We start from the raw sequence: 26363 nt of genomic DNA, 5'->3' as shown, positions 1-26363 counted from the left end.
CAGATCAAGTAAAAGATTCAATTTGAAAGTAGCATATAATGACATCCACTGAGAAGATTATGGAGAAATTGCTGTGGAAGATGATGAATTGTAATCAAAATCAATTGCTGCAACCACTGATGATAATGTTCAAGCCGCTGATGCTAGCACTGGTCCTGAACCAGATATGGCAAAACTCGGTAGAACCAAAATGCTCGTTAAGAGCATCATGATGAGATTGACAATGTACTTAATTCGTTAGTATATGACTAAAGAAATGCCATTAAAGACAGGAGTCCCCTGACATATTTGGCCGGTGCTTTTAATGCAGCTACTACGGAGTAACCATCTCCTGCAGACCCAATCGGCAAAGTTGCTTCTTAATCAGAGCTCCGGCCAATGTTTGAGAGCAGTAGTTATTTATTGTATAATCTTCCTATTTAAGTAAGACCTGTTCGCCGGTGTTGCGTTTATACAATGAAACTATGCTGCAATTGTGAGGTTGCAAAACGAGAGAAGTAGCTCATGTTTGTTTTCTCTTGAACGAATTGATTTCGCGAAGCTGAATACTCCACTAATGATGAATGAAAGTTCCACGGCCTTTGTTGCTGCTACAGTCTCAAAGTTACTCGTGCTTCAGTAGATGGATGTCATCAGCGCATTCATTTATGGTCATATCCACGCAGCAAATGGCATCAAGGAACGTCCTTTTTTTCTTAATGCTAAACCTGATCCATAAAATTTGAATTCAAACAAGTCAATATATGGATTCCAACTTTCTTCTCTTTGTGGCTAAACAAAAATGCTTAATGATCACCAGTGATTTGGATTGCAAAGAGGTTCAACTGAACTTGCAGTCCATTATTAACCACAAAGCAATCACAGTGCAGGCTTCAATTTTTTGTGACTGATATTACTATTGCTGAATTATCAGATGCAAAAGTGGAGCTGCCAAAATCATATTTTAGTTTATTGATAGAAATGAGAGTTCTTCAAGTAATTCAGCGACGACTTCCTGGGCATCACGCTGCTCAAAGTAAGAAAAGCATTTTGAACCCTCTGCAGACCAGCGTCACAATAACGGTTCATCAATTTGAAATAATTTAGTTTATTTCGCAGCCTACACCAGCGCTGATTGGGCCATCCAAGAGGTTTCGCAAATTTGATGGCTATGAGTTGGATGCCGATAAAACATCACATCAAATATCATTCATTGCAACGTTGCTTTTCGCTGCAAATAGTTCACCGTGAGATATTAATTTGCATCTGCGTTACTCAGTCAATATCATTGTGCATCATCCAAATCCATTTTATTTTCGCTGGATGTGTGTGATGGCATTGAAACTCAAAACACTGACTGATTATTACAATGCTCTTTCATCAGCAGGATAATTTAGATACTCTGACACTGATTGGGCTGGAGACATTTGTGAACGAAACTCAATTGAAGGAAATACATTCTTCATTAGTAAAACCACAGTTCTTTGAAGCTGCAAAACCCACGCTTCAGTGGCCGTGCTCACTTGCGACGCTGAACATATTACACCTATTGAAACAATCAAAAAAGCAGTCAGCTCAACGCAGCATTTCAAATTTATTCACTCAGACCTTCATAAAATAATTTGGTATTATGATAACAACACAGCTACTATCTCGGTTAACCATCCCACCAAACACAGTGAGTCCAATCATTTTCAATGTGATATCATCTTATGAAAATGCTGTGCGATGTTGCGTTTGCTTTTGCAAAAGTTGATACCGAAACTAATGTTGTTGATATGATGACTGAGCGGCTTAGCGCTCCAGTGATCAAATATGAAACGAATTGCTTTCATTGATGAGATTGTTCAAGCACTGCTTTGCTTTCAAGCGGTTGAAATCAATCTGATCATTGGACTTTCATTGACTTTTTGTTAAGTATGCTACTGTAACTACGTACACTTTATTGAATTATTGTAGTTATATCATTTCTACAACGGTCAAAACTCAATTGATTCACCGGGTTTTTCTGTCATTATTAAACTCTTTAAGTTGGTATAACAATGAACTGCCTTTTATATTCTATTCGCATAGAGTTGATTTTTGCTAAGTTCGTTGTCATGTCTAGCGATTGAGCACATTGCAGTCCATGAATATAGCAAGAAAAATGGTTCTCAGAAATAAGTGATTGCGAACAAACGAACACGCAGCTTAGCAGTTTTGTCTTATAGAACAAAACAGCTTGCCATGCTTCAACGCTTCAAAGTCAAGAAGGGCCTCCCTAGTGAATCCCAGATGGCAGTGGTTCAAAACCACCCAACTTTTGTACCAAAAGATGGTTCAACGTAGAACCAGGTGATTCAGCCTAGGACCAACTGCACTGCGCAGCTGAGCAGGCCACTTGTGATTATGATGTTCACCCACACTCGATTACCGCCCCGCCGACGCGCATGGTCGTTTCCTTTTCCTTTAAGCTGTTTGACTACCTGAATCCCATCGTCGGAAATCTGCTGTGAGCATCGAAAATAACTCAATTTCCCCTCTGTGTCTACGATTGCCTCGCTCCCGTGAAGGTCTATGCTTTAACCTAGTTTGTAAAGAAAGGGTTGGCGGCCATTTCTGCGTTGTCCTTTTATATATACGATTTCAACTCAATTCATTCCTAAGAGCTTGCAACAACTGCTTATGAGCCAAACTGTCAATGATCGCGGGCAAAAATCATACATAATGATCGATGCTGTCGACTATCCTATTTTCCCATCGCCCTCCAATTTTAGTGCGGCGCAGCTTGAGCCATTGGTTTAAGCCCTTATTAAAGAAGGTGTTACTCTTGTTGTTGATGTTGATTTAGACAAAGGAAAAATTGATTTGATTTTTCTTTGCATTAAGTTAGATATTGGCAAATCAGCGTTTGCTGCGCGGAGAGAGATGCAATACAATATGAAGTATGGCCGTTGACTATTAGTTAGCTTGCACCCCTTTTACAGATCCACTTCCGTAGAGGCCGCGCGTACAATGACTAGGACACCTACCTGCGGAGAGTGGCAAAATCAATTATCCGACATGAGGGATTACAATAATTTCTTTAAGGAATGGTATTAAAATATTTTCAAGGTCTACAATGGGTATCAAGTCGCCGCTAATCTCAATGCCGGATTTGCTGTACAGACCACCTACGTTACAACGGTTCCTACTCAATCTACTGACCCTCACCGGATTCCACTTACTGGTGCAACGGATTTGGGCTATCATTTTGGTGTTAATGCATTCGCTTGCAGCTGCGGTTGAACGGGGCTTGCCTCTGTAGTTGATGAAGCATTCAAGGAGCCAATACGAAAATAAATAACCTGCTGCCACTGTCACACAAAAAACTTCTGGTTCGTGAGTGTTTTTCACCACAAGCCTGTTCCCGCTGGATGATGAACACCAACTGCTGCTTCTGCTGCTGTGGCCGTTCTTCAGGATTCAAAAGCTGATCAATGACTGTTTTCATGGTCGTTGAAAGTATCTAACAAGCTCATGCTAAGGTTTAGACTACTCTATTATAATTCTGGTTCTTCTCAGCGTACGATTGCTAGCGCCGACCAGTATTCGGATTTGGCTCCTTATTGAGAGCACATAGCTGATATTGGTGACACTAATGTTGATCTCAAAGATATTGGAACTGTCATGCTCTAAATGGTGAATTATTGAAAAATGTAATTTAAGCGGCCGATGGAAAAAGTTTCATTGAAATCATACTTGCAGCAACAAATCGCATGGTTCTTATTCAACAATGATTTGTTCTTTTCAATGACAAATTAGCTGGAAACAAAGCTGCTTCAAGATGATGTACATGTGTCATTGCCTCATCTCCTGTTGCGCTAATTTCCGCAAAGTGGCGTCGAAGATTTGGGCGAGCAGCTCAGGCTGCAGCAAAAGAATAGTCACAATATTTGGATTTTCGGCTCCTGGCAGCCCAGAATGTGAGTCTTGTCAAAAAAAAAGAAGTTAAATTACTGATAAGACTTACACCACACAGCCCACCACTCTGGTTGGTATTTACATGTTCAGATTCTTGGACCAAAGCCAGTTGCTGCACTTGATGAAAATCGCTATTTTCTCACCATTGTTCATGGTTACTGAAAGTTTGATTTTGTTGCTGCAAATGTCACAGGATCATTACCTCTTGACAAGTGGAACATTGTGTTAAATTTACCCAACCAGTACTGATAAAGCGAATCCTAATGACAGATCCGAGAACCAGTTTGCATCCAAGCAGTTCAAACATTATCGACAATCTGAAGGGATCAATCATTCAAAATCAGATCCTTATGAGACATTTCAACATGGCGTGGCTAAATTTTGGCAAGGTGCAATCGTGACAAATCCAGCACATTGTTGATTGATGCTAATGATTTGATTAATTGTGGAATGAGGCAGCCATAGGCGCAGTGTTTTTGAATAGGTTGATTCCCACGAAAGACGGCGCTCCGTTGACTACACCCTTTAAATTATTTTATTTAAGACAGTGGACTGCAGCTACGATGAAGAGGTCTGGACCAGCTGTTTATGCCAGCATCCCCAAACACGCCAAGTAAACTAATTCAGATAATCTAAATAACTTCGACCTTTGCTGGCCACGACATCAGTAGAATGGCGCTGCCGAATGTACAATTGACATTAAAGCTCTTTTGCTGTTAGTTCCTACTGTCGCTCTGACCAAACGAAGCTTCCTTTTAATGTTCCATTATCTGCTGCCATCAAAAAACCAATTCTGTCAGCAGCAGCAGTTACACCTACTGCTGCTCGTGGTACTGCCAATAATTTTGTCACTGCTGATAATGACAAAAATAACACAACCGCAATGTCTTTCAGTAGACTCATCAAATACTATCACCAATGAAAGTGATAAATGTAGTGACATCAGCTCAGATGATGAAGAGAGGGACGGTGACAATCTCAATAAGTTCCATTCAACGAGATCTGTTGCATGCATTGATGAGAATGTTGGTGCCTGATGCTAGTACTGGTGCTGAATCAAATATGGACCATCGCGCCGCAACCAACGAAGTCTGCCATCAAAATCACCATTTTATTCATATGTAATGTAAGTGGTTTACAAGAGACACAAGAGTAATCGATTAAGATAAATACCCCGTGAGATATTTGGCCGGTGCATATTGAGTTGCACATACTGATAGATCAAATCCTGCGAATCGACCTGCACAGTCGCTTGCAAAGCAGAGCCCCGGACAATGAGTCATGGAAATACTTACCGATAGGTAATCTTCCCTTTAGAAAAACTCCTGGTAGCCTTCGTTGGGATTCTGCAATGAGGTCAATGCAAACTGGTGACTTTTTTAGAGCCAGCCTAGATCTTCAACGCAACTCGTCGCTTGAGGACATTGATAATACGCAGTGACGTATTGCAATAATTAACTATGAAAGAGTTAGACTTCTTCATGCATTTCCAGCCAGAATCTCAATGAATGCTCCTAAAATGATTGGACAACTGCATTCATAGTAGTGATACTGATGCAGAATATCATCTGAAACAACAATTTGAATTTGCTAATTCTGAGTATCCTTTCAAAAATTGCACATTCCACAAGATAGTTTGTGCACTCAAGCAGTCCCTTTTTGATGGTACCAGCAAATCATTAATGCTGTCCAATTGCTTGCGACTCAAAATGTTTCAGCTGGGCTTGAGGAGGTTTACTGTTCAAAGACCCAACACCACTGCACGCTTCAATTAGAAGTAATGGGGCCTATTGCTGGAGGTCAATCAGCCGCAATGATGAAACTGCTGAAATCATGTATCAGTGCATCGAAGATAGGAAAGAACTTGCAGTATTTTTGGGTCTCAATTTTGCAATCGATGTCCCTCAATGAAACCAAGATATTTTGGAATTAATAAAGACCTAAGTCAAATTCATCGTTCAAAAGCATAAAATGAATGAGTCACACTCGGGAGCTACCTCAATGATGATCAACCCATAGAACGTGCTACTTAAACCACATCGTTCTGAGGTACATGCCTAAAAATATGAACGTTACAGATAAACTGCTGGGTCGGTGCTTTCTGCTGCAACTTGTTTAGGGGACGAATGTGCTGTTGCTGCTGAACAACTGCGTGGAAATCCTATTGTTCCATGCACGATCTATATATGTTGTGCTAAACGAGGGATAAAATTTTCAAACTCAAACACATCAACAGTTCATCACAAGCAGCTTTAGCAGTTGAAAATTAGTTGATACTTTCACATTCATGAATCCGGAGACATCGCTGATCCAAGATCTGCTGGTGATCATCATTTGTTCATTAGTCAAAATGAAATTACTCGCAACACCGAAAAACAGGTTTCAGTGGTTTTCCGGCCTTTTGGAGCTGAGCATCCTTTTTTCTCCGAAGCAGTTGAAGATGCTCTGTTTTCAATGCTGGTTTCAAATTCATTCGTTCAAATGTTGATAAACCGACTTACTATTGTGATAGTAACTCTGCTATCAACTACACCAGCAACCCCTTCACCCTGAAAATCTTAACACATATCTCAATGCGGTGTCTCATTGAAAAGGGTTGCGCAATGTTGCAAATAGTTTTCCATAAACTAATACCAAAAATAGTGCTTCTGACGTGTTGACTAAGATGCAAAGCGACCCAGCCTTCACTTATCTCAAGAAGGTGCGTCAATAATTGAATTGATGTTTGTTTCTTTCCAGTTCATCCTGTTGGACTTAATTATATCAGTTTATTATTAGTAGTTAGATTTTCGGTCGGCAATGCTACCGTATTGTTATACATTTGATAGAGTTACTTCATATTTATGACTATGACAACGGCTACAATATGATTGCGTCACAAGTTCTCTCTTTCATCTTGATAGGTTTAACTAGGTAATACCCAATTGCTACATCTGTGTATGATTGCTCTATTTCTTGATGAACGTAATTCGTTGTTTTTGATAAGGGTTCTATTTTAAATTGGAGTCCTTCACTATCAACCAAACTGTAGATCAGAAACAAGGGGGCAGCCAAACCCACCAATAAAGAAACTAGCCGGGTGATGCCTTTCCCAAGCAAGGCAACGGATATCTTATGCCTAAATGGTGAAACAGATAGAAGAGCTATCCTACATCAACCCATTTCTAGTACCTCAAAAAACACATTAATGGCTGGCAAAAGTGTGGTGCTTAGAGAAACGTAGCAGCAGCTGGTGCCTCCTCCACCGGGCCCCTGCAAGGTTATCAGAAGACCATGCATTCATTTCAGACATTGAAAACGTTTAGTGAACGGCAACGCTCATTTGTTGCTTCTTCAACAAACATCAACAACATTGAACTCCTAATCTAATATCTGCATTTAAGCAGACAAAAACCTGTTGTGGGGCTCATGACTTCCACATCCAGTCTCTCGTTGCCTGTCACCGGTCTTTTCTCCTGACCGTCACTGGTTTAATCTGGGACTCAAAAATGTAGCCGGCAATTTCTTTAAAGATATTTTTTTTGTGAACGCTTTCAGCTCAAAATAGTATAGTCAATTGGCTGCAACGAATAAAAAGAAAGAGCAATTTAAGATTCCTCAAACTTTTTATAGAGATCTCGCTTGGATCACCAGACGTCACGTCGGCCGAGTGATAGCGGACCGTGTGTATAGGCAAATCCAAAATAACCAATTCAGGTGACTGTCGGCATCATCATCAAGGAAGTGCAGTGGTAGGCGGCTTCATTTTTCAGCAAAGTTGGTAATAACAAAGACACCGGAGAAGCGAATGGAGATTCTCGGGAGCTTTAACGCAACCTCTTTGACAAACTGACGCAACCAGAAACATTTGAGTAGCCGCTGTCAAACAACGTCAAAATGTTCCAAAAGACCATCCGCGTTGGCCAATCGTGTCCCGCATGTGAGTGCAAAGAATGGTCCCTCAAAATCCTCTCAAGGGCGCAGTGTCGTGGGATTAAATGCCGCTCCGGTCTTTTAATTGAGTGCATGTTGCGGGAAAGAAATGAAACATTTCGAAATACTGGCAAGTGCGTAGCGCTGAAAAAGCTCGGTTATCACTTCCGGCATACGGCTTGAACAGTTACTTTGCCATGTGCGTCAAAACGGTTATTAGGCAACTTCTTTAACCAGGGTTTTTAGGGCACCCGTTTCTCCTAACGACTGCTTTTTCTACACTGTTGCCTTCTACTATAAAATGATGGCCTACACAAAAGAAGTAATACGACGTAGATCGATTTCACTAATCAGAAACAGAAACAAGTACTAAATAGTACCGACTGTATCAGCATATGAACAAAAAAGAATGAAAAGAATACGATCCATGTGTATTTGTTTATAAGATTATATGACGCCAGCCAGTTAAGCAAATATATAAACACACCGATGCATAACTGTTAAAACCCAATTCCTCTAGTGATAACCATATAGAGCAAAATCGGCAAAAATATCAAAATTAAGACAAGCAGCAATTCACTCATTCAAAGCAATTATTGAAAAGTTCAAATGCAGCAAGTCTGCGCAGATTTGTCATTAAAACAAAATCGCTTCGTTGACCATCAAGTTACAAAATAATAAAATGAACAATGACATACTGTTTTATAAAGTGAATTCAGGCTGTAAATAAATTAGGGGAGGAGCGGATGCTGAATCGGATAGCCAAGCATAGCGAAGAACTGCTTTCAAGAAGGATAAATGGGATAGCAGTATCCTTACTGTAGTAGGTGATTTCCTGCAATTGCAACACTGTTTTCTGGACTGATTCTTCAAGTGAAATGAGCTTCGCTCTTGAAATTGAGAGGGCTCTAAAGGGTGCTTTTTGGAGGTCTAATGTACTGGCTGCTTGAGTAGTGAGCAACAAATGGCCACCAGCTGAGTTTCCAGTACAAGATCTCCGCCCAACCACTGTCGGACTATCGAACAAACACAGCAGATGAGGCAGCATTCCGATGAACAATTAATGGATTTGCGAGTCATGGTCAGGAGATCCACACTACATATCATTCATGAAAGATCAAGCGGCAGCAATATATTACCATCGTCATCCTGGAGTAATGCACCAATTCTTCAGAGGAAAATCTGCTGCAGAAAGCCGCAGATCAACAATTGATTGGTAAAATCAAAATAGATCATGATCCTCCTCACAGCAATCTCATTCAAATAGCATTCTCTAAAAGAAAATCATCATTTATGGATGCCAGACATGTCTCACAGCCATTGTGAGATGTTGAACCATCATTTGCATTAAGTGTTCATTTGTGCCAAGTTGCCGTTCCTACATTGAACAACGCGATCTTCAGCAAAGCGACGCCAAGGTACATCGTCATTGTTGATTTTCAACGTTAAACAAAAAATTTGCCTAATCAGAATCACCATTAAAACGGATGATTTTCAAAAAGTAATAACATACACCTATTATTTGAAACGGCATTGGAGCGTGTTTCTCGAGAGATTGAGCACACCATGCTCAGCTGTTGGTTGGAGCGCAAGCCATTGCAGAGCTAGAAGCGCCATTTCAGAACAGAAATCAAACGACTGCATCAGTCCATAAACTGTTGTGCCGAGCATTAATTAACTGAAGGGTCTTTGGACATTAACAAATCTAAAATACGTAAGCAAATCAATTTCAGCGTCGATGTGAATATCAAGAACTGCAGCAGTCAAATGAGGTTGAATAAAATTTAATGTCATTGGTGAAGCTAGAGAAAGCACAATGTTTTTAATGTCGTTCCTTAACACTCCGCTAAGCCACTTAGTGAGAATCATGTGTGATCGATAGCAAAAGCATATCCAACCTGTCGGACTAATTGCCGTTTTTTAGACAGAGCTAAGCGCATTACAACCTCCCAACGAAAGCGCAGAAGTCATCTTACAGAAAGCTGCAAAAGCATCCGGTGGATGAAGCTCTGAAGCGTTGGTTGCGGCAGTCGTTGACAAGGATCAGCGCATAAGAGGTGCTCAGGAAAGAGATTAGGTGTAGCGCCAAGCTATTCGCAGTAGCCAGATATATTACATAAGCCCCGCAATCGATGGTACTTTACCAATCGTTTGTGCACCGTTTAGACAAATCGACAGTACTAAAATTATTTGCGTCACAACTGTTTTTGACTTAAGCATCTTTGTCTATGCGCAGTGATTGGCAATGATTAAATCAGCATCTTATCCAATGTCTTCAGAAAGTGAGAGAGCCTGATTTGAGTTTAATTGATTCTTAACGACGCCAATATCTTTGTCACCATCAAGAAGGAAGTCATCATATGCGTCATCAACTTTGACGACACAATTCGATGGTGAGTTCAAACCGATTGCAGTTGCGCAATCATTGTCACCGATTGCAATGGAGTCACTCCCGTGCATCGGATGACCAACAGCAGCACTAACTCCAAAAGCGAATGCTACCGATGAAAGAATGGCAAGGATAAGGAAACACCAAAGCGACCCTGCGGCGTCGCTACCGCGGCGCGGTCAAATGACATCAGGCAGTGGTTAAGAGCTTTGAATTGCTTCTTGGCATTTCACCTTAACTGCTGCTCAGCGAAGCACGATGGGCTCCGATTCCACCAGATTTTAATTTGGTGATCTGTTGGCAGATCAACCAATATGCCGGACATACACACAAATTCAACAATGCAGGAGATGAGGTATGTTCCAAAACAAGTGCAAAGTGTGTAGGCATCCGAACCTCATATTCAGCGCAGAAGCGATTTACCATTAATATGACTGACATCGCTGTTCCAGGCCACAACACATCACAATTGCGCTGTCCAGCAGATACAATCCTTGCTTCGGCAATGCTGATGGTAGCCAATGGACATCAACGCACTTCGGATTGGGCACAAATGACAAATGCCAGCTAACATTGACGTTTCATTCTCACAGAGCATGTGAAATGGGTGGGATGCAAACAGCGTATTAACCGACAGAGTATCACCACCCTAGGCAAGTGATCCAAGAGTGCACAAAATCAAATTGAGTTTCATGACACAGCTGATGATGGGGATGCTATTGAAAAGCCAAGCGGATATCTGACGAACCAGCCACCACTATGAGAAAAGTGTACCACTCTTCATTTTGACTAACGGACATGTGCTCAAAATTATCATGTTACAGCATCAATGAGCTGCTTTTTTCATTGGCGGCAAACTTCATAAATTTATTAGTGGTTGTGTCTCCGCAATCGAGAACAATCTTAGTCACTAACAGCTGATATCATGAATGTGTTGGGTGTAGCACTGGCGTAAATCTCATCCGTGAGCCCCACGCATTGAGGACAGTTTGCAGCAATTCGCTCAACAGCCGCGGCACTCCATAGCGCTCCTACAGCAATGACATTAGTCAGCTATCAATAGAAGCTTCAATAAAATTTGCATCGCACGTTTGGATGAACACCACAACTTATTATCGCTAGAGCTGCTATTAGGATCAAAGATCCAGCATGCCAAGCAAGAATAGAACGTTTCAACAATTCAATCTTCGAGATACCACAGTACCAGAAGCAGTGATGTCAGTGATAAAGCCGCCAATAACCGCAGTATGACCTGACTCGGCTGTTAGACGGTGCAGGGTTTTCAAAAGGGATAATTATTTTAAAGTGTATCATAATCAAAGAACCACTTTTGAATGTTTACACGTTATTGCTACTGTGGATATTTTACTGCGCATATTGAGATGGCTTGAGCTACACAATTGCGGATCGCAGGAAGCAGCAGCCGCCCCGCATAGCTGCAGTGCGCCAGCATGCACTTGTAAAAGGCAGAAGCTCACCAGCCAAGTGTCATTGTTTGCAACATCAATAAGACTGTACTGCTTGTTCATTTGTTTTTTGGACTGCTTTTACCTTCAAAATGATATCCGCCCTGACCCCTATCTGCCACTAGTCGCGCCATCATGAATGTAACTGGGCAAAGCTATTGATACAGCTAATTTATTTTTGTCATAGTCAGTACATGGGAAAAATTTCTTCAGCAAATATGTTGTCCTGAGCACAATTTAGGGTAAGATACTTTGGCAAGTCTATCCGCATACTTTATCTTGAAACTACTGCTTTAAGATTTGCTAAAAATCTGCTGCTCGTTATTTAAGTGGATAGTCTGCTTTGCCCTATAGCACAAATCACTGAGTTGGTTATGGTATAGCATCCTTAGCACCAAAAGTCCAATAACAATTATCCTGATTGACCAGTAGTTTACACTCATGCCATCAATGGTATAGCATCTTTGGAATACAGCAGGTGCTAATCCGCGAGTATCACATCAGTGGCAAATAAAAACAAATTTATCAATACCATTGTCTGAATCATTATTAACTCCAATAATGACTCTTTTTTTGATGAAGCCTTACACCAACGGACCACACTAATCAGCCTTGAGATGCATGACAGAAGCCCAAATAGTAAAGTCACCAGCATATATTGGTTTTTGTGATTCTTGGCAGCGAACATTCGCAATCTGGCTCATAACCTGTTGAAGCGAATCCATAATTCTTAGTAAGGTCAAGAAGTATTTAAGAAAGAAGAGTGTAGAAGAGACCGCCGGCTCCTTTTATAGGGAACTGGGTTAGATCACCGAATGTCACACGCACACTGAGAGGAGATACCAAGGGACCGAACGTAGACATCTGGGAGGCACACATCAGTTTTTGACTTATTTTGATGATCTGCTTCTTTGGTTGTTTCCTTCTTTTATCTTGATCTACTTTACTATCTTATGATGGATTTTGTAAAACAAAAATTGTTCGATAAGATCCCTCACCATTTGATATCTTCTTTTTTGTGTCAATCTCCATTTCAAACATTTAAGGTAGAGAAAGGTTTTTTTTATAAACTTGATGATATTTCACCGATTTTTGATAAATGATGTACTGGGATTAATTTTGTTGTGGTGGACTGTTTTAAACATATTTATTCAATTTACTGTTACAGATATGGAGATTCACTGCTGTAGCACATAGTTCAAAATAATTAATTTCAATATGGGCTTTCAAAGCTCAGCAAGGTAAAACATCAAACACACTAAAGAGTTGAAATAAAAAATAATAATGTGAAAATTTGCTGCTAGTAGTCCCGTAGAGAGTTGTAATGTTCTCCTAGTCCATATGAGTGTTGGTAGAATGCCAACTTCAAATCGGGCTTAATGGCGGATTTCAAACTTTCGTTAAACTTGATTGGTGAGCCTCCGGCAATAATTACAGTAATCGGAATACCGTAAAACTTGCTTATTGCCAAAATTTCTAGATCGCTACCCCAGTAATTGCCAAATTTAATCTTTTTGCAGTATTCATTAATGTCTTTGATTTTCAAAGTTTCTTCATCAAATAAATATGGGGCATATGTTTCAGGGTCCTTTGCTATCACATCAGAGGCAACGGAGCGCAACTGTTCAATATTTGATTCTATGTGATATCTTTCCTTCAATTGATCTTGAATGGAAGCAAATAAACAGTTTCCGTCAGCTGGCACCTCAAACTCACTAAGATTATTTAGTTTCAATAGTTCTTTAAACGTTTCCTGCTCCAACTGCCTAAAGTTGATTTCAAGCAGGGATTCATTCTGAGCTTCAGTTTTTATTTGTTCAATTTTTGCTTTCCTCTTATTTAATCTTTCTTTCTGTCTGTTCTTTTTTGATCCTTTTCGAAACTCTGTTGATACAGTGCCACGGAAAATATTTTTAGGATCTTTACTATTCTCTTTGATTTTATTTTTGTTGTTCGATACTTTTTCGGTTAAAAAATTTTCGCTTCCAACTAATAAAGTCCCAATATTGTTTGAAGTATTATCAGTATGAGATTCATTGTCCTTGTAAACAATCTGATTTTCAGCATCCGTATCCAAACAATTCTCGGCAAGATTCCTGACTACTTCCTTTCCCACAAGTTTTTGCTGTGCAATCTCAATTTCGTGTCTCTTTCTTAGGTTTTCCTGTAGATCTTTACATCTGTTTAGTATAGATTTTCTTGTTTTTTTCGTTGCTTGCTTTTTCAATCCTGTAATCGTTGAAATTAGATCACGATTCTCTTTTCTGTGCTTTGCCAATAACACTTTTTCAGCATTTTGACTTTTTTCTTGTTCGTCCATAGTAATATCCCACTTACACTGACTATATTGCTGGCCAACGTTTTTGGTTTAACTCAGGTTACTTTTGTACGGTCTGAAAAACACAAACAAATCCATTGCCACGGCTCTAAAAAACTTGCACTAGCCACACCTGCCGCAGAACGCCAAATTTGATGGTAAAGAAAAAGCTGATGATTGGACAGAAATTTTCCCTTTCTTCGTTGTGCTCATAAAAATCTAAAATCCTCTCAACCACTTTCAAAACAAAAGAGAACAACCGGTATGAATAGGTTCTTTAGTGGGTTCAGAATTTCAGCTTCTTTGAAACCAAATTGCACCAGATTGCCAATACTATATGCCGAAAATTCCTTGCAATTCAGCTATCGCTTTTGCAGATTTAATCATACCAACCTCGTTTTGCAATACCATCCAATTTACACTACAATCAACCATCATTTTTTTGTTCTGAAAAGATATATTAATTGGTCTCCATTTTCAAAGAAGAATAAATTGACGTTTGAAACAAAGGATGAATCAACTCTTGATGTTGATTACAAAAATTTGTCGCCCCAACAAATTGATTTAGTTCTTGGTTTAAAGAATAAATTAAGAGAAATAGAGCAATTGAAACAACAAACAAGAAATATTGAAAACAACAAAATCCAACTTCATTTAAAAACAATAGAGTTAAAGAATTCTTTTGTTCAAATCGTAGATTTTTCAATACAAACATTACAAACTAAAAAATTAAACAATTCAGTTCTTAGGCTTTTTAACAAAGTTTTAATTGAAATTCAAAATGATTATATTGCAAAAACTTGGAATACTGATTATAAATCAGATACCAATAAGCCGATCCGATTCAAAGAAAGTATTGACTACTTGGATAACTGCTTTACGATAAGACAATTGATTTCCCTTTTGGATTTATTGAATTTTAATCTAAATAAAGAGTTGATGATTTCTAAAGAAAACAAAAATTTCAAATTATTTCCCCAATTATATTCCTTAATTCAAAAAAATATTGATTTCCAAAAAGTTGTATGCAAGAGAATTGAGTCTCTGGTTAATTATAAGTCATATGAAATAGATGAAATAAATCTGATTGAAACAGTTGTCAAATGTTTTAGTTTTTTCTTTAAATACTTGAATTTTATCCCTAATAATCAAGAAAATTCGCTTAAAGCTCTAGAATTCGTATTGCAAAAGTTCTCCAAATCAAGCTTAATTGCAGATGACAACGATTTAAATTACTTTAAACAGTTGCTACTATTTGAAATAACTGAAAATTTGTTTAATTTTAAAGTTCAATCTCACAATTTAGATTTATTATTAAATTTGTCTGAAGTTTCAAATTTAATTCAGTCAAACAACATTATATATATTAATTCAAATTTAATTTTAAAGATTTTTAATTCATTGAAAAATGATCAACTTGAAAAAAAATTTGTCGATTCATATTTAAAAATGTTCAACTTATTCATTATTCTTAATAACTATGAAAAGCTTCATGTCAATAAAACTCAAGACAGTGGAACAAACATTTATAATAATGGTAATTCCATTGATTTTGATTATGCCCTTTTAAATTATAGCAACAAAGAATTATTGAGGTTCATTACATTTTTTATGAGCAATGAGCAAATATCTGATGATCTACAAATAATTTTAAAAATCTTGCAAATCTGTGAAGATGAAAATCTAAATGAAGAGACAAAATTGATTTTCAATACGAACTTAATTCCAAGGTATTTCCCAAATGCTAAATTTGACAAGGAACATTTGTATCTAATACACAATGAAGAATTTTTAAAATTGGTGATATGGAATTCAATTAAATTTAAAGAATTGGAAAGCTTGGGTATCAACTTGATAGATCACATTGATAGCACAATAAAAAGGGACAAAATGGGTAAATCATTATCTGATATTGTATTGTCATGGGAGCTAAACCGATTGACAGATTTTGAACCAGGATTTTTAACAAGAAATGATAGATTTTTAAATAAAATTGAAGAGGTTTCAAGTTATAAGCTAGTGGAGACTGAAAAGGAGAAGGAAGTTGAGAATTACAATAGTCTTGAGGTTGATTACCATTCTCTTCACAGGAGCCTGTGTTATTTAGATGTTAACACGTTAAACCACTTACTAGAAACTTTAGTTATAAAAAATCTGCATTCGGATTCTGTGAATGAGTTGATTCAGCATTTTAAGAAAACATATCTGATTGAAGAAAATATAAGGACATATTATCTTTTAATTGAAACATTATTAAATGAAATTAGAAGTGGTAAGAGTAAAGAAGAAAATTTAAGAAAGCTAACAGATGCCCAAGATATATTTATTAACAGTATTAAAAGTGGAATGGATTGGGTAGATTCTAACAATACTAAATTCAAAAAAGTCATTCCCAAAATCTTTGAGAAAACCTTTTCAACAGAAATCATTGTTGATGAAGAGGATTTGAAAGAGCAGTATAAATTTTTGAAAAAATTTGAAAAATCAGTTAATACTATTGATAAGATTAGTTTAAACAGTGTATTGAAAGCATTTTTAAAATTTGATTGTGTTGGAAATGTAATACAGTTTTTGTCTGATCAGTTGGAAATAGATAAGGAAAATAGTAAAACAAATTATTATTACAGATTGTCGTTAAATAATAAACTAAATTATGATATTTATTACACATTGATTTGTTATTTCATTGAATACAAGGGAAATGGAGAAGACGAGATTTGTTGGGCGGTTTATGGGTTGTTACAAGAATATTTTCAGTTTCCATTTGAAGATTATGGAGCAGTTTTGAAGAAATTGATGTACATCAATAATCCCAGGGGAGCACTATTGGTGTTTCAGCAAATGAAAAGATATAATAGGTTATATGGAACACCCGAGCCAGATACAGAGCATTATAAATTTTTAATATCAAGTTGTGGAAAGTTATTATTTGAAGAAGGGATATTACAATTGCATGCCATGTATAAAATGGATTTAAAAATAGAAAACGATATTGGGATTTTGAATTCATTTTTAGAAGCATATGGAAATATTGTTGAACCAATAAAGGTGCGAGATATATTTGAAAGTATGTTAGTTACACCCAGAGGCCACAAAAATTTTATTAACCATCAAACAATTAATTATACTTTGAGAGCATTTTCGACATTTGCAATCGAGGATGTTTATATTCTCTGGCATAATTTATCAGATTACGAAATTGAGCCAGATTTGAGTAATTATTTGCAGTTTATTAAGTGCAATAATTATCGAAGAGAATATATTAACTTGATTCCAATATTCGAAGAGATGGAAAGAAGCGGAATAGCAGTCAATAAAGATGTTTTAAAAATTACATACAATGGAATAGCAGGAGTTGCTAATAAGAAAGTGTTCAAGGAATCATTGAAGACTGAGCATTTGGAAATATTGAATGAGTTAGAAAGTGAGGGGCAGTTGATTCATGATAATATTGATCCACCATATTTGCTTGATGATTTAGAGATAAAGCAGGAACCACTAAAAGTTTCAAGCAAAGAAGTTGTACATAAAAACTTTATTGAATGAAGATATTTATAGGCACAGAACGAGTGTATTGTATAAAATGAAAGATTATTCGAAACTATAAAATTGTAGAAGTAATGGGTAAAGATGTTATAATTACAAACAAAATCTGAATCATACTCCATGTCACAGGAATCCAAGTTGAAATTTTGAGTAAAATGGACTGATAAATAGTTCCTATAATTAAAGATATTATGGAGCTAGCAACGAACGCCTGAATGGATGCAATGAACAAATATAGCAAAACTATCAATAATTTATTAATCGCAAAGAGGTTTCTTTTCATCTTCCGAAAAGAACCACTACTAAAAGAGCCTTGAGAATTGATAGCAGAGTTTTTGTTAGAAAGATTGAGAATGGCGAAGACTGCAACCAAAAAATAAACAAAATTGTTGAAGATCAACGACCAAAAAAAAGTGAATCGCCAAAAGTCAGCAAGGTGGTAGAGGAAGGCAAATTTAAACCCTCTAGAACCTGGCATATACAAGGAAGGAAAGGAGGGTGTTTTGTAGCTGCTGGGGGGATATGAAGGCATTTTGGAAGGAGAAAAGAAAACTGGAGGAAGCAGAAGCAGCAGAAAAGTTTGTTTTATTTACCGCGGAGTTGCAAAAGCGAAAAAACGACACCAGCAGGACTCGAACCTGCGCAGGAAATCCCAAAAGATAGCTTGAACATATTCAAGTCTTTCGCCTTAACCACTCGGCCATAGTGCCAAAATCGTAAAACGAGTTTATTTGTTATTTTATGGCCAAAATATTGATTTAATATATACTTTTGAAATATTTAAACCAGGAAAACCATGCTTTTTGAAAGATATTACACTGGTTTTCTTTTGGTGGGACTTTCTCTATGTTGTTACTACAACTGCAAAGCAACTCAAAGGGCTTTTCTCTAATAATACCTCAATAGTCATTAGATGTTGAAATAAATGGCTTTCCTCTGTTATTAATGTATTGTATGTTTGTCATTGAAAACTTTCATCTATGTTGGGATGCATTAGACATAAAACCCTCTTGAATTATACTCTATGATTTAAATATAAGGGGAAAGAACCAAATAAAGACTGCTTTATTTTTTTGTATGATTTACCTGCTTTTGATTAATTTTAGATTTGTGATTTGTTTTATCCATTTCAAATATTACATTGAGCTTTCATTTACGACCAAAATTTTATTTTTTGAAAACTCAATGTCATCAGGATTCTTTTGTTTAAGAACTTTTAGGTCGATAATTTGACTTCCACTGTGGTTTTTAGATATCCTTTATGTGGATGAATTTTATGAATTTTCTTCAGTTTTTGAACCAGAATTGTTATCATTTGCTGCAACTTTTTAGTTCCATCATTTTGAATTATATGCATTTATCTTTAGGTAATTATTTTGAGTAACTTCTCTTAATAAAAACAATTGTACATTTTAGATTTAGGTATATCTTTCAATTTCAGAAAGATGATAGTTTAGCAATTAATGAATTCAATTTCATTAATCAATTGATGTATCCTAGTTGAAAATAATTAAATGATATTAATTGCTATTTGAGTAATCATTTCAAACTAATTTGAATCGATTTATAGTTTTCAGACTTTGATATATTTTCAGGAGGGGAAACAGAGTAAGTTCAATCCATCATAATAATTTTAAACTATAAGATTACCGAAATCACCATTAACGTTATTGTTTAAACTGATTACCTTTTTGCCTTGATTATATTCATTTTAATTAGAAATTATAATTTTATCAAAATACTCATGAAAAGATTATTCCCATTGAACTATAACTTCAAAATTTGATTGTGCTTTTCTGTATATCACTTAAATTTTGGTATGTCCAGAAAAGTTTACACCACTAGAAATTAAAAAGATGAAAAATTGAAAAATAAAAGAAAATTTAACCTTCAGTAACTCCAAATATGCATATTTAGTATTTCAAAAACAATAAATGATGATATTATAAAGCAAACATTAAAATATTTCCAGATATATTCTCTTTTGATTTCCTGAAATATCGTTGTTGAAAAATAATTTATAGAAATGCATCTAAATAGTTAACTGAATCCAATTAAACAAAAACCAAAATAAGTTGTTATAAATTGAAATTAAATGGTAATCACTGAAATGAACTAGCTATTAAACACAGTAAAAAGAGGTTTTCTATTGATTTGAAATCAGATAATAAAACAATTGGAAAATTAATTGAACGGAAATAATTAATTACAGGTGGCATCTTTGAAATGACTTGAAATTTTATTTATAAACTCTATGTATTGTTTGATTAAGTCTTGGGTGTATTGGTTTAGAAGTCAAGTGAATCGAAAAAAGCACTAAATGCAATAATAAATAAGTTGAGAAAGCACTTTGACAATCAAAATTGTCGGAGAAACAAATTCTAAAAGTTCTAAAAGTTCTAAGAGTTTGATTTCGGTTGAGTTCCATATGAGCCGGGTTATTTAATTTTTCAAACTCTCCGTAATAAATGATACTAAGAAAATTTAAAATAAAAGGAGTAATATATTCTCCTATTCTGCATTTAGGATTAGTTTGAAACAATTAATAAAAAATATCTGGCATTAAATAATGATCTTTTGTAATCTTACGTCAATAACTCTAATTGAAAACTGCATCTGAATCAAAACAATGTACTTTCAGAAATATCACACCCTCTTCGCGTCTTGCTGGCAATTGAACAATCAGTTCTAGTGGAATTGTAGAAAACATCTCAAGAATCCAAAAATATATATGCATCCTAAAACAAAAGTAGCCGCTATTTGCTTGAGTAAAAAATACAACAAGCATTAAAGCTTTTGCTTTAGGCACTATGGCCGAGTGGTTAAGGCGAAAGATTAGAAATCTTTTGGGATTTCCCGCGCAGGTTCGAGTCCTGCTGGTGTCGTCTGTTTTTGCTTCAGCGCCGAAATCCGCGTTTTTCTTGGACAAATCGACGCTGAGGTGGCAGTTTTTCATGCTTTTTCATTTTTGGTTTAGGGGCTGTTAACTTTTGCCAATAATTGTCCAAAGCATCTCTCATATCAGTTAGATTCATTATATCAATTCCTTTCTTAACTTCTGTTGTTCAATTCTTTCAGAAATCATTTTTCTGATTTGTTTCTTCTCTAGAGTCTGATAGTTGTTGCTTGATATAACTCCATCATGTCCAATGATCTCCCCATTGAATTTACTGAATTAACAAATTTAGTATCTGATTATTCAGTTGATCCATCCAAGATTGATTTCAAGAACTGTACTTTATCTGAAAATTGTATTTCAATTAAAGATGATTCTTCTGTTTCAATTATTCCCTTGAAATCTTCCAACTCAACTAATGACGATGCTTTGCCATCACCCCAAAGTTTGATTAAAAAAAATATGAATGCTGATAGTATAATTATGCATCCAAATGAACTAATTATTGGTTTAAAGTCAAACCAGACAATGCAAATTTTCAATTTAGCTGAGAAAAAAAGACTAAACAATTACACCCTTCCTTCTCCAAACGAAACCGTTTTATTTTGGAAATGGATTAATCCAAGTTATATTGTAATGGTATCAAATATAAACTTATATCTTTGGAATGCTGTCAAACTAAACTCTGCTCCTATATTGCTCACTCAAAAAAATCAGGCTTTGAACAATTGTCAAATCATTAATATCTCGGCCAACAAGAAGTTATCCTGGTTTGCAATTAACGGAATTTATCAAGATGGTGGTAAAATTTTAGGTAAAATTCAATTATTTTCCAAAGAAAGAAACATTTCTCAAATTATCGATGGTCATGTCTCCAATTTTGCAACTTTCAAAAACTATTCCTTGTTTATCATTGCCAATAAACCTAACAATGTAAATTCTTCATCGTCCAATAATGGCCATGTTCATATAATCGAAATTGATCACGATGCAAATTTTCCTCCTTATCAAAAAAAAAATGTAGACTTATTCTTCCCTCAAGATGCTGCTAACGATTTTCCAATCTCTTGTCAAGTCTCTGAAAAATACGGTATCATTTATATTCTATCTAAACATGGTTTTATCCACTTGTATGATGTAGAAACTGCTCAAAACTTGTTTGTCAACAGAATCTCCATTGATCCTATTTTCACAGCTGTCAATCATAAAAATGGTTTATTGACAATTAATAAAAAATCTCAGTTGTTATTAATTGATATCAATAAAAACACCATTATTCCCTATGTCTTAAATAAATTGTCAAATGTCAACTTGGCGCTTTCTTTAGCGCAAAGAGGTAACTTTCCTGGCTGTGAAAACATTTTTAATCAACAATTTCAACAGGCTTTAGCCGCTGGTGAATACGATAATGCTGCAACACTAGCTGCTTCCTCTCCCCAACTAAGAACCCCGGAAACTATTAACAAATTGAAAAATATTCAACCTGTTCCTGGTCAAATCTCTCCAATTTTAAAATACTTTTCAATTTTATTAGACAACGACAAATTAAACAAGTATGAATCAATTGAATTGGCTAAACCCGTTTTAACTCAAAATAAAAAACGGTTATTTGAAAATTGGTTATCTCAATCAAAACTATCATTTTCTGAAGAATTGGGTGATATTACTAAGCCTCATGACACAACCTTAGCTTTAAAAATCTATCTTGGTGTTGGCAATGATGTTCTTGGTATCGAAAACTCAAATGGTTCCTACAATGCTGCAAATAGCAATTCTTTGACTTCTTCTCCTTCTTTGAACAATAAAATTATTATTTGTTTAGTTGAATTAGGCCAATTTGATAAAATTGTTCCTTATTGCACAAAAATCAATTTCAAACCAAATTTCTTAACTTTGACTCAAATGGTTCTAAGATCAAATCCAGACAAGGCTGTTGAATTTGCTAACGAATTATTCTCCAAGGGTATTATCTCAAATGATCCAAATTCTGACTTGAGCGTCGAAAAAGTTACTGATTCCTTTTTTTCTCAAAATTTTATTCAGCAAGGAACTGCTTTTCTTTTGGAAGCTTTGAAATCTGATCAACCATCTGAAGGTCGTTTACAAACAAGATTATTGGAAATTAACTTGCTACATGCTCCTCAAGTTGCTGAAGCAATTTTATCTAATAATATGTTTAATCATTATGATAGACCAACTGTCGCTAAATTATGTGAAAGTGCAGGTTTGTTTCAAAAAGCTTTGGAAAACTACACTGATTTGAAAGATATTAAAAGGTGTATTGTTCATACTGAAGCCTTACCAATTGATTGGTTAATCAACTACTTTGGCCAGCTTAACATTGAACAATCAATGGCATGTCTTAGAGAATTGTTAGATAAAAATATTGCTCAAAACTTACAAATTGTTATTCAAGTTGCCACCAAATATTCAGAATTAATTGGTTCGGATTCTTTAATTAAATTATTTGAAGAGTTCAAGTGCAGTGAGGGTTTGTACTATTATTTAGCTTCAATTGTCAATTTAAGTCAAGATGAAAATGTTGTCTTCAAATATATTCAATCTGCTTGCAAATTGGGTCAATTTAAAGAAGTTGAAAGAATTGTTAGAGAAAATAACTATTATAATGGTGAAAAGGTTAAAAACTTCCTTAAAGAACAAAAACTACAGGATCAGTTGCCTTTAGTCGTTGTTTGTGATCGTTTCAATTTTGTTCATGATTTAGTTTTATATCTTTACAAGAATCAATTTTTCAAGTTTATTGAAGTTTATGTTCAACAGGTTAATCCATCAAGAACTCCTGAAGTTGTTGCTGGTTTGTTGGATGTTGATTGCGATGAAAACATTATCAAAAATCTCTTGGCTAGTGTTTTGGGTCAAGTTCCTTTGCCTGCATTAGTTGAGCTTGTTGAAAAGAGAAATAGATTAAAACTTTTGTTACCATATTTAGAAGGTCTTTTAAATCAACGCAGCCAGGATGTTGTTTTATTCAACACGCTTGCCAAAATTTATATTGATTCAAACAACAATCCTGAAAAATTTTTGCAGGAAAATAATCTATATAACACTGTTGAGGTTGGTAGATATTGTGAAAAAAGAGATCCATACTTGGCTTATATTTGTTACTCAAAGGGTCAGAATGATGAAGATTTAATCAGAATCACAAATTACAACTCGATGTTTAAATATCAAGCCAGGTATTTATTGGAAAGATCTGATTTGGAACTATATAGCGTGGTTTTAAGTGATGAAAACATGTACCGAAGACAATTAATTGATCAACTTGTTGGTACAGCTATTCCAGAATTGACTAATCCAGACCCTGTGTCAATAGCTGTTAAAGCATTTATGGACAATAACTTACCAATGGAATTGATTGAATTATTAGAAAAAATTATTCTTGAGCCAGATTCCACCTTTAATGATAATGCTTCACTTCAAGGTTTGTTGATTTTAACTGCTGTCAAGGCCTATCCAGCTAAAGTGATGGGGTACGTTGAAAAGTTGGATAGGTATGATGCAAAGGAAATTGCTCCTTTGTGTATTGAAAGTGGATTGAATGAGGAAGCCTTCCACATCTATGATAAGTTTGAATTAAAAGCAGATGCTATGAAAGTTCTCATTGAAGATATCATGTCTTTAGATAGAGGTGAAGAGTATGCAGAGAAACTTGATGAAACTGATTTATGGTTCCAATTAGGTACTGCTCAATTAAATGGTCTTAGAATTGACAACGCTATTAGTTCTTATATTAAATCCAATAATCCATCCAATTATTCAGATGTTATTGATGTTGCTGAACAGGCTGGAAAGTATGAAGAATTAGTTCCTTATCTTAGAATGGCAAGACAGACTTTGAGTGAAAGTAAGATTGATGGTGAATTGATTTTATGTTTGGCTGAATTAGATCAATTACAAGAAATCTCTATTTTCTTAAATAGCACTAATACTGCCCAGTCGCAAGATATTGGAGACAAATTGTTTGATATGAAAAATTATAAAGCGGCAAAGTTATTGTACGAAAACATCTCCAACTACTCCAAACTAGCCAGCACTTTAGTTTACTTGAAGGAATATCAAGAGGCCGTTGATTGTGCCAGAAAAGCATCAAACATCAAAGTCTGGAAACAGGTTAATACTGCTTGTATTGCTAGTAAAGAGTTCCGTCTAGCTCAAATTTGTGGTTTGAACCTTATCATTGATGCTGATGAGTTAGAAGAGTTGGTTGAAATTTATGAAACTAATGGTTATTTTGATGAATTGATCTCATTATTTGAGTCTGGTCTTGGGTTAGAAAGAGCCCATATGGGTATGTTTACTGAATTGGCAATATTATATTCCAAATATATTCCTGCTAAAACTATGGAACATCTTAAGCTATTTTGGTCTAGAATAAACATTCCAAAAGTATTGAAAGCATGCAAAGAAGCTCATTTATGGCCAGAATTGATTTTCCTTTACTGTCACTATGATGAATGGGACAACGCTGTGTTAGCTGTTATTGATAGATCAGCAGATGCTTTTGATCACCAACAATTCAAAGAGATTATTGTCAAGGTTTCTAATTTAGAAATTTACTACAAAGGAATCAATTTCTACATGAATGAACATCCAGATTTGATTGTTGACTTGCTTTCTGTTATGGTAGTAAGAGTTGACATTGGAAGAGTAGTTAGAATCTTTCAAAAGTCTGACAATTTACCAATGATTAAACCATTTTTAATATCTGTTTTGGATAAGAATAACTCAGTTGTCAATGAAGCATATCATCAACTATTAATCGAAGAAGAAGATTACAAAACTTTAAGAGTAACAATTGATGCACACGATAGATTTGATTCAATAGATTTAGCTTATAGATTAGAGAAGCATGAATTGATATTCTTTAGACAAATCTCTGCTTATCTTTACCGCAAGAATAACAAGTACAACAAAGCAATTTCTATATTAAAAGAAGATAGATTATGGACCGATTTGATTGAAACTGTCACTATTTCTAAATCAACTAAAATTTGTCATGAGTTGTTAGAATATTTTGTTGAAATTGGAAATAGAGAATGTTTTGTTGCATTATTATACGTTGCTTATAATTTGGCTGAATACGATTTTGTTTTAGAGTTATCTTGGTTGCACAACTTGGGTGATTACATCAAACCATACGAAATATCAATCAAAACAGAACAAAATAATAAAATCAATGAATTATTCAAAGATTTGACTATCAGACGAGAAAAAGAAAAAAAAGATGAAGACACACCAGTTTTTGGTAATCAGCTATTGTTGACTAGTGGACCAGCTCCATTAGCTGTTCCTCAGCCAGCAGCTCCAATTTTAACTGGATTTAACCCTAATAATTCTGGATTAGGATTTCAAGCTACCGGAGCTGGATTTGGTAACATTTACTGATTGATTTGAATTGGTAGTTGGTCTTTTGTTTAGATTATTCTTGTGTTTGAAAGGTTCAGTTATTTTTTTTCCTATTTTTTGCCCACTTCTATTTTTTTATCTTTTTAACCCTATTTTTTTGTTTCAATTTCTCTTTACTTACATAGTTTTTAAAATTAAAATGTTCTTACCTATTATATTCTTTAACTAGAAGAATGCTAAATTATGTGAGATAAAATGTAAACTTGATTTTGAATTAGGCCTTTTTCAAGTAATGTTAGAAGTTTATGCTTGGGGTGTTCAAAATAATACTGATTTCCCTGAGAAAGCATCATCAAACTCCCCGAATCAGCATGAAAGAATACCTTTATAATCAATGAAGACCTCTATAATTGAGTAACTGGAAAATTAACTTTAATGAAGTATCATGATTAGGAATCAACTATGGGGAGGTCTGAGCAAAAAGTTCATGTTTTAATTCAGTATCTGTTTTCATGAAAGATATCCTGTTTGAAACATTCATAGCGAAGT

General features: G+C 35.5%; 5 protein-coding genes and 2 non-coding genes across 7 annotated transcripts; 4 read left to right on the top strand and 3 right to left on the bottom strand.

Annotated features, from left to right (window-relative positions):
• The first annotated feature begins 4511 nt into the window (after nucleotides 1-4511).
• Nucleotides 4512-5018, top strand: ASCRUDRAFT_124308 (uncharacterized protein). Its single transcript, XM_020188928.1, has one exon. It carries the CDS (start codon nucleotides 4680-4682, stop codon nucleotides 4956-4958), a length of 279 nt encoding a protein of 92 aa, XP_020049129.1. The 5' UTR covers nucleotides 4512-4679; the 3' UTR covers nucleotides 4959-5018.
• A 7970-nt stretch (nucleotides 5019-12988) lies between these two features.
• On the bottom strand, nucleotides 12989-14008 carry OTU2 (deubiquitinase OTU2; the record flags this gene model as incomplete). The annotated part of the gene is made up of 2 exons (XM_020190298.1): nucleotides 12989-13729; nucleotides 13793-14008. 2 exons carry the CDS (start codon nucleotides 14006-14008, stop codon nucleotides 12989-12991), a joined length of 957 nt encoding a protein of 318 aa, XP_020049128.1.
• Nucleotides 14009-14342: 334 nt separating this feature from the next.
• ASCRUDRAFT_6463 (uncharacterized protein) lies at nucleotides 14343-17551 on the top strand (the record flags this gene model as incomplete). The annotated part of the gene is made up of 2 exons (XM_020191346.1): nucleotides 14343-14401; nucleotides 14461-17551. The coding sequence occupies 2 exons, from the start codon at nucleotides 14343-14345 to the stop codon at nucleotides 17549-17551; spliced, it is 3150 nt and encodes a 1049-aa protein (XP_020049127.1).
• A 55-nt stretch (nucleotides 17552-17606) lies between these two features.
• Nucleotides 17607-18068, bottom strand: MAY24 (May24p; the record flags this gene model as incomplete). Its single annotated transcript, XM_020189536.2, has 1 exon — nucleotides 17607-18068. A coding segment is annotated over one exon (462 nt), but the record flags the coding sequence as incomplete, so codon positions are not given.
• A 100-nt stretch (nucleotides 18069-18168) lies between these two features.
• ASCRUDRAFT_t18 lies at nucleotides 18169-18261 on the bottom strand. Its single transcript has one exon. It is a non-coding gene; the product is annotated as a tRNA-Ser (tRNA).
• Nucleotides 18262-20355: 2094 nt separating this feature from the next.
• On the top strand, nucleotides 20356-20436 carry ASCRUDRAFT_t27. Its single transcript has one exon. It is a non-coding gene; the product is annotated as a tRNA-Ser (tRNA).
• A 102-nt stretch (nucleotides 20437-20538) lies between these two features.
• On the top strand, nucleotides 20539-26039 carry CHC1 (clathrin heavy chain). Its single transcript, XM_020192627.1, has one exon. It carries the CDS (start codon nucleotides 20694-20696, stop codon nucleotides 25851-25853), a length of 5160 nt encoding a protein of 1719 aa, XP_020049125.1. The 5' UTR covers nucleotides 20539-20693; the 3' UTR covers nucleotides 25854-26039.
• Nucleotides 26040-26363: the final 324 nt, after the last annotated feature.

This window comes from Ascoidea rubescens, assembly GCF_001661345.1.
Source record: "Ascoidea rubescens DSM 1968 unplaced genomic scaffold ASCRUscaffold_2, whole genome shotgun sequence".
Classification (NCBI taxonomy): Eukaryota; Fungi; Ascomycota; class Saccharomycetes; order Ascoideales; family Ascoideaceae; genus Ascoidea; species Ascoidea rubescens.
The sequence above is the reverse complement of the archived record's forward strand: the minus strand, read 5'-3'. Positions and strand labels throughout refer to the sequence as shown.